The sequence below is a fragment of the Papio anubis genome, chromosome 15, assembly GCF_008728515.1.
Source record: "Papio anubis isolate 15944 chromosome 15, Panubis1.0, whole genome shotgun sequence".
NCBI classification, from domain to species: domain Eukaryota; kingdom Metazoa; phylum Chordata; class Mammalia; order Primates; family Cercopithecidae; genus Papio; species Papio anubis.
The window spans coordinates 50030404-50048234 of record NC_044990.1 but is presented as its reverse complement, the minus strand read 5'-3'; the positions used below and the strand labels follow the sequence as shown (position 1 = coordinate 50048234).

Below are 17831 nucleotides of genomic sequence, written 5' to 3'. Positions count from 1 at the left end.
GGTTCTTTTTCAATTAGCTTAAATTATTTAAGATGAATAAATCTACTGCAGTGATTTAGTTTCTTTTAATAGAATCTCCTGGTACAGTATAAATTAGGTCAAGAGAAGTCATTGGATCAGTATAACTACAGACATTGCGTCTAAAATGAAAAGATGTTAGGAAAATTGAAGATTTGCTATGACTTACAGATGTTTTGAAACAAAGCAAAAGTTCCTGTCAGAATACACAAAAGGTTCACATTTCTTGGCATGTTAGTAACTAAACATTTCTTTCTGTTGGAATAAGTTTTTGCGGCAAAAAGAGAAGTGAATAATATAATACTACACATTGGTAATTCTTCCTGATATACAGTTGCTCTGTTCCTAGGTGAGATGGGTTGAATGAATATAATAATCAGACCTCATAAAATAAATACTTTCAAGCCTAAACACCATTTATTTTTTTAACTATAAGGTGTAAAGTCTCCTTATAATCAGACTATCTAAATAATTTGTCTAAGTCACACTCAAATAATTGAGTAACTTGACCATGATTATGAAATTGTGCCAAGATAAGGACTTCATACCCTTTAGCAATCCACCCTCTAGGAGATGACAACGACTAGAGACTACGGACCACAACCCATGTTTCATTTGAATCTTCCTTATCACATGGCATGATGTGTTTTTCCAAATTAACTAGGATTGTTTTTTTTTCCGTAGTCCAACTTTAAAACTGCAGCCACAAACCTACTTTTGAAAGCGCTACAACTGGCCTCTGATGATTCGCATTTCCTTTGTAACTAAATGAGGAAAACACTTACCTTGTAGGTTGATGATGGAGTTTAAATGAGATGATGTTATAAATCCTAGACCTAATGACAAAGAAGTAAAAAATATAATGCCTCAACCACTGATTTCTCTGTTGCTATTGTTAACCAGTGACTCTGCGTGTATATTGTTCCTAGCCCATTCAGACTTTGACCTCCACTTAGAAAGAATATTGTGTGTGTGTGTATGTGTGTGTATTCTGTGTTCTATGTGTGTATATATATGAATGTGTACATATATTCATACATATGTATGTATACATGAATAAATTTCTTGCATGAGTCTTTTCCATGAAAAACATTTATTTACTGTATCAGAAGACTTTTGTGGCCACATATTTTCCAGCTATTTTTATTTCATTGGATGGCTCATCCCAAACAAGACTTACATGTAAAAATAGCCACCTCTTTTGATTTTTTTGTCATTTTATGTCCTCAACAATAAGCTATACATGGACAGAACCCCATGTAGTACTTGGAATCCAGAAAAAGAAAAAACAACTGAGACATTGAGGTAGCAATGGATTTAGACAAGGATTTACATGATATTGAGAAAAGTAGAACATTTGAGGAGATTATACTTAGACTGAAATGCCAATGAGGTTATTCTTTTGCAGGAAATTACATTTATGGTATCTTTTCCTCTTTTCACTTATTATACTGCCTGAACTATCACCAATACTTTAACAAGTAGCCTCTTAACAAACAAAAACATCCTTTTAGAATATCACACACTTTCAGGCACTCTCATGCTAGTTAGAGCTACCTACATGGAGTCAATTCACTAAGTAATTTTGGGTGATGAGTCCTGTGAGTAGTAAGATGTATTGGGCCTTAGACTAAGAAGAAGATAGCTAATGCCTAGTTTATTAAATAATTGAAAAAGATATAATGAGGGGGTGCCTAAAAGAAAATTAGAGTTAAGGTGTATCTAGTTCAATTTGTTTCTGGTTAGAATTTGTTTTATGTTAAAGATATGCAGAGAAGAATAATTTATTTACTTTACTTTTTTTTTTTTCTCATTGTGCCCTATGTAATATATAGGATTCAGGAACAAATTATATTGTATTTCACCAATAGTATAGGTTAAAATTTTGTGCGTAAAGTTCAATGGCCATTGTTTCTGTGGCAGATATAGTCTAAATTCTATAAAACTGAAACACAAACATTTAGATCAGATTTCTAAGTGGAGTCAATTTATATTGCTGTATTTGTGACATACCTGAGTGTCTATAACTTTGACTTCCTAGATAATCCATAAACTGCTAGAGCAAAGGGGGATCATCTCTTTCAAAGGCTCCATAGTTTACTGTCTTCTGTACCTTTCTTTTAATATTTATTCATAGAGTGTGTGTGGTCAGTGCTGAACTGGGAGTAAGGAGAATTGGGGTTACTCTATGATTATTTAATGGTGTGACTTTATAGAAATGATTAACCTCATTGCCCCTAAATTTAATCATCAGTAAAATAAAAGGGTTATATAGGTAAAGTCTTTCTAGTCCCAAAGTTTTATAAGTGTAAGACACCAAGAGGTTGTTTAGAAATAGTTTTCTAAAGGTAGTAATGTTAAAGGTGAAGTAAAAGTTACATATTTAAGACCTTATAGTGCCAAGTTCAACTTTATACAAATTAGGTAATATTTTATTTTAAACCAAATTACAGAGATTTAAAAGTTTTATTGATTCCGTTTCAGCCTGATTCTGGGTTAGTGATCGGAAGGTGAGCTTTCCAAAAGCTTTCATAGAAGTTCCTCGGTGATTGATATGGCCAGATGACTTCCCTGTGGTGTTTACTCTTTCTGATTTCACTTCTATAACCTCTTCATTCTGAGAAATTGAGATTTTAAGCTATCCAGAAAAATAATGCTAAATCTGACGTCTATTTTATTTATAATTCATTGTTCATATTATAACAACATCGTTCTTACTGTATATATCTCCAAATTAGTGGGTTTTTTTTTTTTTTTTTGTTAGTACAAACATTTAAAAAATCTAATTCAATCAATTGAAAGACTCAAAACTGGTATAAGGAGGGTTTCCATTAATGGCCTCAAGAATCAATTTTTCTTTTTCTCCGCAGAATACAAATGTGTTTCAAAGGCCAAGAAAAGTCAGTCTAATGGACATTAAGAGAAAAGTTCACACTCAAAATCTTCAGTCTAACCAGATTTACAATTAAGTTATTTCTTCCATCTGCTTATCATTCTGGTTATTTAATCATTCAAGAGTGAAGACATGCATGTTTCAATCACGATTTTAATTTATTTAGAAAGTATTGAGAAATAAAATAACTGAAAGTTAGTGTCAGTTTCTGACAGCTGGTATTTAAATAAGGATAGGAGGGAAACAGGGAGAAAAAAGGTACTGGTGTTTTCAAATTGTTATATTGAGCCAAGAGTTATTCTAAGACTTGGAGTGATTTCAATTGAGCTGTAATTCAAACTCATGTGGAGCTTACAATGCACCTTCAACAGAGTTTTGCAAAGAGTCTATAGGAACTGTCAGGAGCAGAAAGATTACTTCACAGTAATGACTGTTGAATTGAACTATGCTTTTTGATGTTTTACTTTCTGAATTGAATTGTTGGACAAGATTAATTGCACACAGTGAGAGTTTTAAATGAATGACTATGTAAAGCATTAAGTTTCTCTGTATACCACTTGGGGAAAAATAGCTGAAAGGTTTAAATGAATAAATGTATTTAATGCACAAAATGCCTGAGCTAATTTTAAAATTCTTTTGCTAACACCCTTATTGAAAATAGAAACCCACTTTATTCATCTGTCTTGGTTATATTGCTCTGGTTGAAGTAATTTAATATTCCTGCTTTCCACTAATCTTCTAGTTCAACAGAAGTAAACAATAGGTTTCATAAATTAAAAATACACTCTTCTGAACATGCTTATAAGTTTAAAAAAACAAGGCTGTAAACATTTATGACTGAAACAAACTAGATTGTTCAAATACTGCCATGATGTATCATGTATATCAATATGGCACTGATATCAGTTAGAATGCAAACAAGGTTTTAAATGATGTGCCCCTTCATTTCAGCTGGAGAATCCGCTTCACACCATCTGCCTATCAGATGGTTAGGAACCAGGACTGCGTATTAATGCCACATGTTCGATTTTCCTCCTTCTTGTAATGGTTAGATTCGTATTGCTAATAGCTGTGCATGAGCACTGTCGATGAAATTTCTGTGACGGTGGAGTGATGAGATATTTATAAGCCGCCTGTCTCTCTGAATAATCAGTAGGAAGAATGCCAGACATAAATAACTTATCAATTCCAGAATATTAATAATAACTACCATTGGCTATAATCTACTGCATGTTTAAAATGGTTTTGTTTAAATGTGAGCAAACTAACACAAACTAATAACGAGTCTATCATATGGAAAGTTTGAATACTTAACATCCCTTGGATATAACCCATTTTATTTAACTATTAAATTTGGGGAAATGCATTTTATATGGAATGCGATGTAAAAGTAGACAATAAATCAAACATTTGGAAGTCATCTTGATGTCTTTGAAACCAAAGATCAAAGATTGGACCTTTCAAGTTAATGAGCAAACAAACAGATCAGAGAAAGAATTTGACAGCAATATGTCTCTTTTATTGATATCTATAATCTACAGTTGTAATCTTCTATTTATAAGTAAGGGTACTAACTTAATTGAAATAAATAAAATGGAGACAGTTTTCCATTTTTTAAAGAAAGTGATCAGGATTGCATAATGGCATTTGAAGAATTTAAAGGCCTTCTTAATAAAAGTTGAAAGCAGAAGGAAAACACTATCTTTAAAAAGTAAAAGAATACTCTAAATAGTAAAAATGCCTGCTTATCTTCCAAAAGATAAATCCATGGGTTGGCTTTAGGATACAGAATTTAAACTAGTGAAGGCTTTGTATCAATACAGCATAGAGTGAAGATTCAGTGATTTTATGATAAATCTGATCAATGTAGAGAGCCAAATCCAATGATTTGATGGAAACATGATTTTTAGATATCCATTTGCCAAATGGCTAAATTCTCACCCAATGCTGTTAGGTACTTTTTGTCATATTTATACTTTTGTAATTGAACAAAGGTAAAACTAAACATAGAGACATGATGGATAGTGAGTTACTTCACAGTATCAGTGAGCATTTATGGAGGGGGAGGGCTTGATGTGTGCCCAGGCTGTTGCAAGTTATTTCACCTTCATTCTTTACAACACATCTGTGAGGTCAGAATTGTTATCCCTCCGTTTAGAGATGAAAATTTTGAAGCATGGGACATTATATAACTCGCTGTGCCATCCCAGATAAGTTTGATGCATCCTGTCCAAAGTTTCCACGGCTCTTTGGGGTGTCTTTTTCCCCCCAGCCACTGTATTATACATATTTCTTATAAGAGAGTGAGACTAGATTACAAATCGTTTCTATGCTGGTCACTAACGTAGCAGGAATCTTAAAAGACTTTAGTGGAATATCAAAAAGTGAGAATAAAAGTAAAAGAAATTGACTAGCAAAGTTACAATTTTTTAACAATAGCCAATTTAAAAAAAAATCTATAATTTACTCTGAAGAAGCAAGCATAAGTTTGCATCATAATTCAGATAGTAATATGACAAGGCATGTTTCTAGTTTTGTGTAAAAATCTACTCATTCTTTTAAATTTGAAAGTGATAATTTGTCAAGATTCAGTAGGAAAGAAAAAGAAATCTAAATACATTGCACCATGTAAGATAGGTAGTGTATTAACCTAAGTTTGATATACAGTTCTTTTCCTGAAGACCAAGTGCAGGCCTAGAAGAGAGAACACAATATATGACTTGTTATCTTTACACTGAAGTAAAACACTTTTTTTTTTTAAAAGAAAATCTTTCTCAATCAATTTTTACTCAGTGGAAAATGATTTTTTTTAATTTTTTTTTTAGTTTGTGTTGTTTTGTTCTGTTAGACAAGGTTTTTAAAGTCGTCATTCCTTTCTTGGAAACTGATGAAGGCATTATAAAGCACCTCTAGCTAATCAAAGTAGTTTAACTTGTGCTCACAGAATTCATTGCCTAGGATCTCAACCTCCTAAAAACATCTGGAAAATGAACTTTAAATATACATTAAAGTTTCTCCATTTCTGATGATAAAATTAGATTTAGAATCTTTTAAAATAAAATTTAGACTTTGACTTTTCAGTTCAGTACTTTTTTGTCTTGGTGTAGGAGATACTTTTATGCAATGTGTTTTTATGCAAAACCACAGATTCCTTAGTCCATTTCAGAAATATTCTGTGGATGTGGGCCTGGGGAACATCACCTGTATCTTTATCATGCACTGCAGCTGATTGCCTAGTTCTGAGGGAGAAATGGGTTGCTTGAATGAAAAACGTAAAAGCAGGGTGGGCGCAGTGGCTCACGCCTGTAATTCCTGCACTTTGGGAGGCTGAGACGGGTGGATCACCAGAGATCAGGAGTTCGAGACCAGCTTGTCCAACATGGTGAAACCCCATCTCTACTAAAAATATCCAAACAATTAGCCAGACGTGGTGGTGGGTGCCTATAATCCCAGCTACTTGGGAGCCTGAGGCAGGAGAATCGCTTGAACCTGGGAGGTGGAGGTTGCAGTGAGCCGAGATCCCACCACTGCTCTCCAGCCTGGGTAACAGAGCAAGACTCTGTCTCAACAAAGAAAAGAAAAGGAAAGAAAAGGAAAGAAAAGTGTAAAAGCAGTGGTAATTTGTGGTATAAGACAATTCAAAGTGGGATATGGAAGAGGCGGGAGGGTAGCAAAAATTTCCCTGAATCTGAAGACAGGGCAGAAGGTCTACGATAAGTGTGGAAAGGGTTATAAAAGGAAGGAAAAGGATGTGGCAAATGTTATGGTTTGCCAGTGTTTACACCAGTGGGCAATTCTTGATTACATAGAAATGTTGTTATAGTTTATATATTCTCTATTTAGTATAGACCAAAGACTTGAGTTATCTTGTGAATTTATTACATGATTTTTTTTAAGACAACTTTGCTTGGGAAAAACATATACAATGGGACCTCTATTTAAGGTTAGTGTATAGATTGTAAACTATGTTTTTAGAGACAGGAAATTGGAAGGGATTTGAGAATTACATCAGGGATTGAATGCAAGGCCAACAGGAAGTTCAATAAATGCAGAGTGGGTTGAGGTGGTGAATCTTTGTGATCCTCTCCAGCCCTAGGCAAGACATACCTTTGGAGAGTCATGCTTTATATTAAATTAACGAGATTTGTTATTCTTAGTATATACACACTTATTATAACATAAAAATAATGTTTTAAATTACTTTCCATTGCCATTGCCAAAATAATGACCATGTTTCTCCTGTGGCTTTCCATGTAATCTAATTTGATAAGCATTTTTTCATTCAGTGACAATATGTGCCAAGCATTGCAGCGGATGTTTGGGATATATATATACTAAGAAAGTATTTCTGCCCTTTTGGTGCTATGACCTAGTTAGAGGTCAGAATCCTAATCCTACCCTCCTTGGCCCCAGCCCCCGAAAAAGGGCAATAAAGAGTTTAAGAAACTGTTTTTCTTTACTGGAATTACTCATTAAAATGACCTGTAGAATAGTAAGATTAACCAAAAATATACAGTTGCAGAGGCCCCAAACCAGACCTGATGATTCAGAATCTCAGATGGCAGGGCTGAGCTATTTGCATGGTTTAAAAGCTCCATGGGTGACTCTGATGCACAGCTAGGGATGGCAAACTCACATACAGCAGGGGAGATGCAAACACAAGCAAGTGGGGTAGATTGGGGAAGGTCAGGTGCAGCTCTTTAAAAAAGTAAGCCATGAGCTGATTCTTGAGATGTTGACAGTTTTCTCCTAGGTAGATAGTGAAGAGTCAGGAACCTGAGCCTCCAACTCTGAGCACGTAATATTAAAGTGATGGCATGAAGAAGACATAGGCAAGTCTGGGGCCAGGGCATAGAGGGCTCTTCTAGAAAGTGAGAACAGAATGTGCAAAGACTGACTTAAAAGAAAGAATGAAGTCGTTCGCTAGTGAAAAGGAAAGAAGGCCTATGTACCTGGGGCACAGAGAGCAAGGGGGAGGTGGAGGAGCAAGGGATCCATACAGACAGGCAGGGAACTGAGAACAAAGGGCGCTGACAGCCATGAGAAGCACTGGACTGGATCCTAAGAACAGGCATAGAGTGTATATTCAAATCCTCACTTTCAGGCAAGGTGTCATGGCTCATGACTGTAATCCCAGCTCTTAGGGAAGCCGAGGCAGATGGATCACTTGAGGTTAGGAGTTTGAGACCAGCGTGGCCAACATGGTGAAACCCCGTCTCTACAAAAAATACAAAAATGAACTAGATGTGGTGGTGCGTGCATGTAATCCCAGCTACTCAGGCGGCTGAGATAGAAGAAGAGCTTGAACCCTGGAGGTGAAGGTTGGAGTGAGCGGAGATCACGCCACTGCACTCCAGCCTGGGTGACAGAAGGAGACTCTGTCTCAAAAAAAAAAAAAAAAAAAAAAAAAGGAAGAAAAAGGAAAAATCTTTACTTTCATGAGATTTGGCTATGACATGGATAGTAAGAGATTGGAGGTGGGTGATGTGGAAGCTATTATATTGAGCAGGACTCTAAGAAAGAAAAGATTGGAACTTTTACTGGTGGGGAGGGGCAGTGAGAATGGAGAAAATTAGTTGAATTGGAAAGATATTAAATAATTAAAATTGAGAACCCATCAAACAGCCAGGTGAGTTAGTGAAGCTAAAATCAACAATTGTTGCATATGTCATAGCTTTCTTTCTGCTTTCATAAAACTGGGCTAAAAGTGGAATGTTAAAAAGGGTTGTAGTTAAGTTACAGCATGTAAAAATGTGTGAGAGTGTGTGTGTGTGTGTGTCAGTGACACACATATATCTTTTCGACTTTGTATTAAAAATGTAAAACTGGGAAAAGTTGTCATAGAAAAATAAAGGAGTACCATAAATAAGTCAGCTAAATGATAAAATCATAAAAAATATTTTTAAAAGTCAAGGGCTAATCCAGCCACCTAAGGACAAATGTGATTATTCCAGCTGAGAGGGCTGTGTCAGGCCACAGATACTCTGCAGAAATTACAGTGAGGCCAAGTCTTTCTTTTTAACAAACTAGAATGAATAGCATGCCTAGTTTTTACTAAACATGATATGGCATTCCTCACGTAGTTTATCTTATTTGTCCTTATATTTTTTCTTAGGGATTAGAATGGTTTTACAGGTGAAGAAAATTATATTCAAGAAAATTGGATGGTTGGTTCCAAGGCCATGTCATACATAGACATGGTTCCTGGTACTTAATTTGATTTGGATCTCTCTGATAATAGTGAGTTGTAAGTTTACCTTTATTATTTGAATACTGTGAACAAGTTTTCCCTGCAGCACAAATCCAAGACAAAGACTTTTGAAGTCATAAATTGGAGATGGGTCAACATCAGGTAACCAAGGAAAAATGGGATGTTCACACTGGTGACGAAACAAAATTGAGGAAGAAAGATTTGCTGGAAAACACAAAGAGACTTTTAAGAGAACAGGAAAGAAAATTTTCTGAAACATCTTTGAAGGAAATGAGTAATTGGGGAGAAAATTCAATCATAGGAAGATGAGAGAATCAGTTCAAGTTGTGACTTAAAAGGCAATGAATGTTCAGATCAAACCCAGATGGATTCTTTGAGTTTAGATTAGTGCCTTTTAAGGGATGATTATCAGTTTTTCATGTAAAGACCTAATCTGAAGGTCCTGTTGCGTTGGGGTGAAAGTTGTCAGGGCCTCTTCGGTCTGATTTGAAGGAAAGGTGAAGTCTTCTTCTAACCTCTAAAAAACCAACAGAGATTTTCATAGAAAAATACTTCCTTATAATTCCTTGGGCAGGAACTTATTTGCTAGAGTAACTAGAAGTGATGATTAGCGGGGAGGAAAAGGAGGAGAGCGGTGCTCAGGCTCTAATCCACCAGCTGGGAGTGGAAATAAATCACACAGATAAATTCAAACGGCTGGAGCACTGTAGTCAGAAATACTAAAGCAGCCACAGTAAAAAAAAATATATATGGGTGGGGGTGGGGATATTTATCTTCTCGTAGACTTAAAGTTTTAGAATTAGGAGAGATCATTTATACATTCCAGTGTCTGTCATTTTGCAGATGAGGGACGTCAGCCTGAAGTGAACTGACTTGGCAAAAGTTCACACATTTAAGCAAGACAAACCACTCCCCTGCTCAAAAACCTCTGCTTATTGTCTCTCTCTATAAATATGTAAAGTCAGAGCAGCATGGTCTTAATTCTGGTCTTCAAGATCTTGTCTCAAACTCTGTTTCTTTTCTTTTTGTTCTTTTTGTTTTTCTTTTCCTTCCTTTTCTTTTCCCTTCCTTTCTTTCTTCTCTTTTTTTGGGACAGAGTCTCACTCTGCCACCCAAGTGTGCTCACAGCTTACTGCAGCCTCAGCTTCTCAGGCTCAATTGATCTTCTCACCTCAGCCTCCTGAGTAGCTGGAGCTACAGGCACAGGCCAGCATGCCCAACTACTTTTTGTATTTTTTGTAGAGAGGGGGTTTTATCCTGTTACCCAGGTTTGTCTCAAACTCCTGGGCTCAAGGGATCTGCCTGTCTCTGCCTCCCAAAGTGCTGGGATTACAGGCATGAGCTACTGCACCCGGCTCAAACGCTATTTCTAATTTAATGTCTGCCCCTACCCCCTGTTCTCTGGATGGATGAAGATGAACTATTCTGGACAGATTTCCTTGGCATAGTGGTTAAAAGTGTCAACTCTGAGGCCAGAGTGTGCTGTTTTAAATCGTGTGCCATGGTTTTCTAATCTTTCAAGTAAGGATAATAGTGATCAATCACAGAGGGTTATTAAGATGATTAAGTTACTTTTGTGTCACTTAAATCAGCACTTAAATTTCATAACTAGAAGCTAAGTGTTAGCTTTCATTATATTATATTTTATTTTTGGACACCTTGAACACTGGGAATACCAAGCTGTGTAGCAACACACGGTTCCTGCCATTGAGTAGTTCACGATCTAGTGAGGAAAACAGGTGTCCCAACGGACCATTCCAGTGCAGTGTGGCATGTCCTATAACAGCAGCACTGGTATCAACATGGGCCAGGGGGAGAAGAACAGACCAGGCATCCAGGCAGCTGGCGGCCATGGAATGGGAAGACTTCTAATGAGTAGCTTTCTTCAGGAGGATGAGAAGTCAAGGAAATGTCTGTCATAGGGCAAGAAGGTTCCAGGCAAAAGGGAATGGCATGTGTGAAAGCACAGGCTTGAAGAGGCAGGGCATGTATGGGTAATGGTGACATGTGTGACATAGCCAGGGTGTGGATGACAACAAACAAACTGGGTGAGGAAGTAGGTTTACACGCCTTTGTGAAAGGACTTGTGAACTCAGTTAACAGTTCAGATTTTTCCCTCCGTGTAGGCAGCTACGGGGGATTTTAAGTAGGAAAGGACATATTTAGATTGGTAGATTGGTTTCTTTAAGAAATAACTGTGGCTGCATTTCCACTATTAGCCTTCTATCTGTGAATTTTGTTTCTGTTAATATTTAATTTTGGACTGTAGCAATCACTCTCTCTCCTTATATCAATGTTGTTTCATTGTCTAGTTGGGAATGAGTATAAATTATCAAAATGTTGCATAAAGGAATCAGATACTCTAATAAATGTTTGTATGTTTGTTATAGCAAGTACAGGAACTATTAAATGAAAAATTGGAATTCGAATTACCTCATTTTTAATTTATTCTTTTAAGGTCTGACAGCAGCAGCTGCAGCAGCTGCTGCTGCTACCAATGCAGCTATTGCCGAAGCAATGAAGGTGAAAAAAATCAAATTAGAAGCCATGAGCAACTATCATGCCAGTAATAACCAACATGGAGCAGACTCTGAAAACGGGGATATGAATTCAAGTGTTGGTAAGTTTTATGTTCACTGAAACTTATTGTGATCACTTTGCTACCGAATTGCAGTACTGGCTTTTCCAGAACAAAACTGTTGGCTACCCATTCAAAAAGTTGACACTTGTAGCTTGAAAACAGTGTATGTTTGAGGATACCATTTTGCCTCTAACAACTAATGATAATTGTTCATTCTAAAGGAATAATTAGCAACATTATTTTTAATTATAGGATCAACTTTATGTCTGCAACTTCTAAAAGCATTCAGCTATTATCTTTCATAATGCAAAGTTTAATCAAGAGAATTCTAAAACATTGAGAGCAGCTAAGGTGACAGAGAAATATGTACAAATGAAACCCTACACTTTACTTTTCTATTCTTTTAATCCATTTGTTATTAAGTAAGAAACTTACTACCATTGGCAACAAAAGACACAAACTTAGCCCTCTTGGAATACAGATTATGTTGATGATTAATTCTTTTTATAGATAACGGTTATCAATGTCTCTCATTTAAAAAATACAACTTTAATTTCTTGATTTTTTTCTTTCCTACCATATGGAGAAAGATGAAAAGTTAACTGTCACTGTCAAACCAAAAGGAACAGTTTTACCTGTGCCAACTATCCATTTGGGTAATTCATTTTGTCAAACACAACTTCAAATATGGGTTAATATTTTTATTAATGAAATCCTTAGCATCTGGATGTTGATGCGGCAAAACATTTTTTTCTGCTATTGCACTGTATTGCTTCTCTTTCAAATGCAGAGATCATGCTCAAAATGTAATTAACAAGAGAAATTTGGGTACTACAAGATGTATGCAAGATACTATAGCCAATGTATATTTATGAAGACCCTAATAACTCACGGCCATTCAATTAAATTCTCTTTTTCATGCAGCATTTTCATAGATTGTTTCTTAAGTTAATTGTCAGCTCTCTACTTTCAGTCTATTAAGACATAGTTAAGGGTATATAAAGGAATACTGTGGATTTTAGTGACAATCATTTTCACAACAGCTATCTGGAAACATACACAGACATGAATATTAGAGTAAAATATATAGACAAAACACAAAATACTGTTTCAGTGATGCTAAAAGGCACCTTTTGTAATGTAAAAAGGGAAAAATGCATCTTTTCAGCAGAACTACATAAGGGAAATTGCAAAGGACTAGCAGTAGTGGGTTTGAATGGAGAGTAGGTGTGAGTGTGAGTTCTTAGAAGGATGAAAAGACATGGAAGAGAGCCAAAAGAGATGGCCCTACAACTGCAGAGGACTAAGGATAATATCTGTGCTTATGTTTGTAATGCTCCTGGAGGGAAGACGGGGAGGGAAGAGGATTATTTTGGGCATGGTTTACACACCTATATTTAGACATTTAAAAATTAAAACAGAATTGAAGTAAAATGCAAGAATTGTAAGTCTGTTTTTAGAACTATTACTTTAAAGTAAAAGCCTTTTACTAGACTGATAAAATGGGGCCCTGTTGGTCACTTTTTAAAACAAGTAATTAGCCACTTGTACATGATGACTATTATTACAAAACAATCTGGATTGTTTTCAAAATTTTAGAAGATGAGACTGTTCAAGCAGACTGTTCTTAATAGTTGGTTTTATGAGAAGGGATTCTTAAAATAGACAATTTAACAACATTTAAAGCAAAACACATTAAAACATGGTATCTCTGTTTGAATTTTCCAGAGCAGAAGTTGGCTTTGGAGAAATCAACAGGCGTAAGATAAAGAGAACATGGTTCATAATTAAGCATAAACATATTTTTCATATTTGATAGTACATGACAAAATCTGCCTGCTAACCAAATTGTAGCTTACTTTAATTATTTTGGTACATAGGCTATTGCAATGGCTTAAAAAACAAACAATTTGAATTTTCTTTTATATTTTAGTTGGAATAAATGACTTTTGTTTTTTTCATTAAGGTATGCAGTTGATAGATGTTACTGCTTTTCAGTTTTGACACCCCCCATCCAATGCCAAAATGAACCAGGAACAGAAATTTACTTGAATTTTCCTAGAAAGTCTTAATAGTTTGAGATTCTGTTAACATAGTATCAGTGTTGCTGCTGCTGGTCCCTAAGGCATTCAGGTCATTTATATTAGATATCTGTAGCTGATTTGGGCAAAAAGATGTTATCATTGTAATTTTCATCCTATTCTCACATGCTGCTGTCCTCTAAGAATTTCCAATTTATAATATTATCCTTCCTGAAGACTTTCACCCCAGGTATATATCTAGAGATCAAGGAAAGTGATTTTAGGAGGGATGTGGTAGTGGGGGAGGTACAAAGCAATGGTGAAGGTGGGGGTTGAGCTGCATCAAAGATCAAAGCAATTCCTGCATTGCAGCTTTGATGGCCACAATCTTCTCTCCACAATGCCTGTCTCTTGGTAAGTGTTCAGTAATGACTTGCTCTGTGACTTTGTAAAGTATGTAAGCTTTCTGAGCCCAATACTCCATATCTGAAAAAATGACATAAATAATAGTATCTATATCATGAAAATTAAAATACTTGTCACATTATTTATTACAATGTCTGCTTATCGAGTTGTTTGGTCATCAGTAAGGTTCATAGCTTGGGGATTGCTTTTGCTATTATTATTACTATTTCTTCAAATCTGTCCTCCTGGAAATCACCTTCTTCCTTTTTACCATCGTCAACTGCTTCCACCTGCTTTTCTATTCTCTCTGGTAGCTGTTATTTGCTAAGCTGCAGGTCTGTGAGGAGATTTCAGGGCAGCTGTTACATCTTTTAGATTTTGTAGGACATTCGATATTAACTCATTCTAGGAGTACAAAAAATAATCACAACACAGGCCCAGGACTCAGGGGCATACAGTCTATGGATGAGATGGGTAGGTAAGTAGGCAGTCTTAACAAGATGTGCTGAATCCTCCAGGAGAACCAATTACCATGAAGTGGTTAGGAAGTGGTACTGAAGCACATGAATTCTAGAAGGAATCCCAAGAATCTCCAAGGCCTATATTTCAGAATACAGACTGCTCTCATGAATCTATCAACTGTTGACTCTTCGAAGTAGTGAAACCGTTCAGAGAGGTGATACTTAAATGATATATTGTTGCTACTCAGTCTTGCCCAAATCCGGTGACATTTTTGAAGACAATTCAGGGCTCTTGTTTTCTCCTGTACTAACCTAGCTCATAAGTTCTGTTAAACATTTTAGGCTTTTCTTTTCTTTCTTTCTTTTTTTTTTTTTTTTTTTTTTTGTAGGAGCATTGTGTTTTTCCTTGATTGTAAATGAATCCTTAAAGCCCCAGATAACAGATTTTGTTTTTGCTTTGTTTGGTTAATTTGCTGTGTAAGACAACAGGATAATTTTGTATCACACAACCCTTCCTGGTTCATAATATGAACCTTAGAAATTAGCCAGAAAAAGATGTTTAAAGAAAGCTTTGACACTGTTGAATAATTATTTTATATCCCAATTTTACATGGTAACCTTGAGCTCATATCTTTCCAACAGAATGATCACTTTAGGAAGAAGTGAGCACCTGAGGATAGATCCGAGTGAGGCATCAACACACTGAGTAAAATATATGGCTATGTCGCCATTCTCCCTCATCCACAATCAATTGGATTCTTTTAGTTTAATATTTACTTGCTAAGATGAGATGCTAGTCTGCATGGTGATAAACAGTCTGCTCTTGGCATCTGAAGGTGACCTGTCAGTTCATATGGACAAATCTCCTGCTTACTGAAATGTACAAAATAAATCATTAAAGCAGGCAGGTGCTCATTCCCAGATTTAAATCACCATAGATTTATGATTTGAATTAATGCTTCATTTGACCATAGAAATAGATGCTGAGACAAATGATATGCACTGGTTGGGGTTTCCATACTGTAGCCATCCTGATATTGATTACTGAGATGTCTTTGCAATCTCTTGTTTATATCAAGTACTATCTTGTGACAGGTTGGCTGATACGAGCTACATTGCAGATAAGAAGGAAAAATGTCCTGGATTGTTTTTAGTGGCAACACTCTCCACAACATACAGGCCAGATAAATTGCTATTTTTTTTTGCTTTAAGGAATGATCTACATAGCCAGCTTAAAAAATGCTGCTTGGAAATTGGGACTGGGATATTGCAAAGGCGGAATTTAAAACCGGTGAACTCAAGGTCAATTTGATAGTATCTATAGCTATGTTTTAATCTGTTTATCCTCTTTTTTTTGGCATTATGCACACTTTTGAGGATACTAAATTAATCACAATCAGTTTAATCTAAATAAAGGAAACTTAATTTTACTTCTAGTTTTTAAATGGTATATAAATATTGACATAGTGAGCATCTCTTAATAGTTTCTATGTTATTTAAATACTTGCTAAACCTAGTGTCTTACTCCCTTCCCTAATGACAACAAAGGAAATAACTCTTTAAAGATAAATACATTAAATATTATTCCCAAGTGCAGCATTTTCTGGAGTATAATTTACCAAGAGGCAGGAAAAGACTGCATTTTTACTTCTCTTAACATTTTATTTAAGGAAAACACTATGTATACAGTTTAAAAAATACTTGGAGGATTTAAGAGGGACCTTTGCCACTAGCTAATATCTGACTCATAGAACTGGTAAACAGCTATCAACAATAGTAGATTGCTTGCTTAGTAGGAAATGAGTTCATATCTATTCAAAATGTAATCTCAAAACAGATGTCCCAAGAAAATCTCATTGTTTAAACCATAGTCATAACCTTCTAACTGCTGTAATTTCTTTAAGGAAGGGAAGTATTTGTAAGACTTTAGTATTTTCTCTTTTTGAACATTGTGGAACATAGGCAAAGGTACACTAATGCCCTCATCGACAAACCTGAACACATTTCACATGCTCGAAACATATGATTTTTTTTTCATTTTCTCAAACTTGTAATCGTTACACGAATGTAGAAGTTTCAAGTAAAAATAAGGACTTGAGTTTGAGAATAAAGCCGTGATCTTCAAGAGTATTTATCACTCCTTACTTCTTCTGTTCTTCAACCAATAAAACAAAACAAATATATGAAGGGAAAAAAAGCCAGGCGGATAAAGAGATAAAATTATCTTCTTCAACTCACCCTACTCTTATCTTTTTTAATTTTAACCATTCTTGCAGAAACAAAATAGTTTATGCTGGAGTCATTTCCTTTCTTCTAACACATGTGTCTATTTGGAAGGAAAAGATTAATTTTATGATTTCAGGAAAAAGTCTTGGAGACCTTGAGAAAGCAAATAAAAGGAAACTGAGAACACAGGCCACCAAGCAGAGCTCTGCAATTGCACATTGGATTCTCTGCCTTGGCAATGTTAATGAACCTCAAATCCTTCCTATAATTAGATGAGGGAATTGCTTATATTTTCAAACAGATGATGCTGCTATAATGAAACGATTGACAGGGAATTTAAGAGTGTCTACAGTAGTCATTTGGTTTCTGTTATAAAAAAAAGTTTAAAAAGAAGATTGGCTTTAGACATAGGTCCTGAGAGAGGTAGTAATTTACATAGCATGCTATGACAGGTGTCTTTGTATAGTAAGGAAATAAAATGGAAGACTAGAGAAATGATGGGCAGGTATAGAAATTTTTTCAGGGAGGGGGTGTCCTATGCTTATTCTGCTTAGGTTCTTTAAAAGGGGCCGAGACTCAAGAGATGGATCCGGATTGAGTGCACAGCTGTAACTGCTGATGAGCTAATTGCTCCTTATCTCTCAGCCCCATTCATCTTCATTTTTTACCAATTACTGAGAATTATCTGTGTTCTCAGTTGGATATGAGAGTTAATCCTTTTTGGTTAAGCTGGCAGTACTGTGAGCAGATTCCAAATCGGAGGGTGAAAAAGCCAAAGCAAGCTTGCTCTAAAAATGTCTCCAGTTCAATTACAGTATCAGTGATTCACAAGAAATTTGCTATTGTTTAACAGATTAAATGTAGAAAGTTTTTTTTTGTTTGTTTGTTTTGGTAACTAAAATGTTTTTCTGCCTAACAATGATTTTTAAGATCCTTCTTCCTGCCTGATGAGTAAAACCCAACAATATTAACAGCCAGAGTCTTGTAAACGTGGAAACATATACAAGACTACTCT

At 35.6% G+C, this 17831-nt stretch overlaps 1 protein-coding gene across 2 annotated transcripts in view; it reads left to right on the top strand.

Moving 5' to 3' along the window:
• The window catches only part of DACH1 (dachshund family transcription factor 1), a 435501-nt gene that overhangs the window by 228571 nt on the left and 189099 nt on the right, over positions 1-17831 (top strand). For both annotated transcript variants that reach the window (XM_017951299.3, XM_017951301.3), the window contains exon 3: positions 11581-11742. In XM_017951299.3, coding sequence (XP_017806788.1) covers positions 11581-11742 — 162 coding nt within the window. The remainder of the gene's footprint in view (positions 1-11580; positions 11743-17831) is intronic.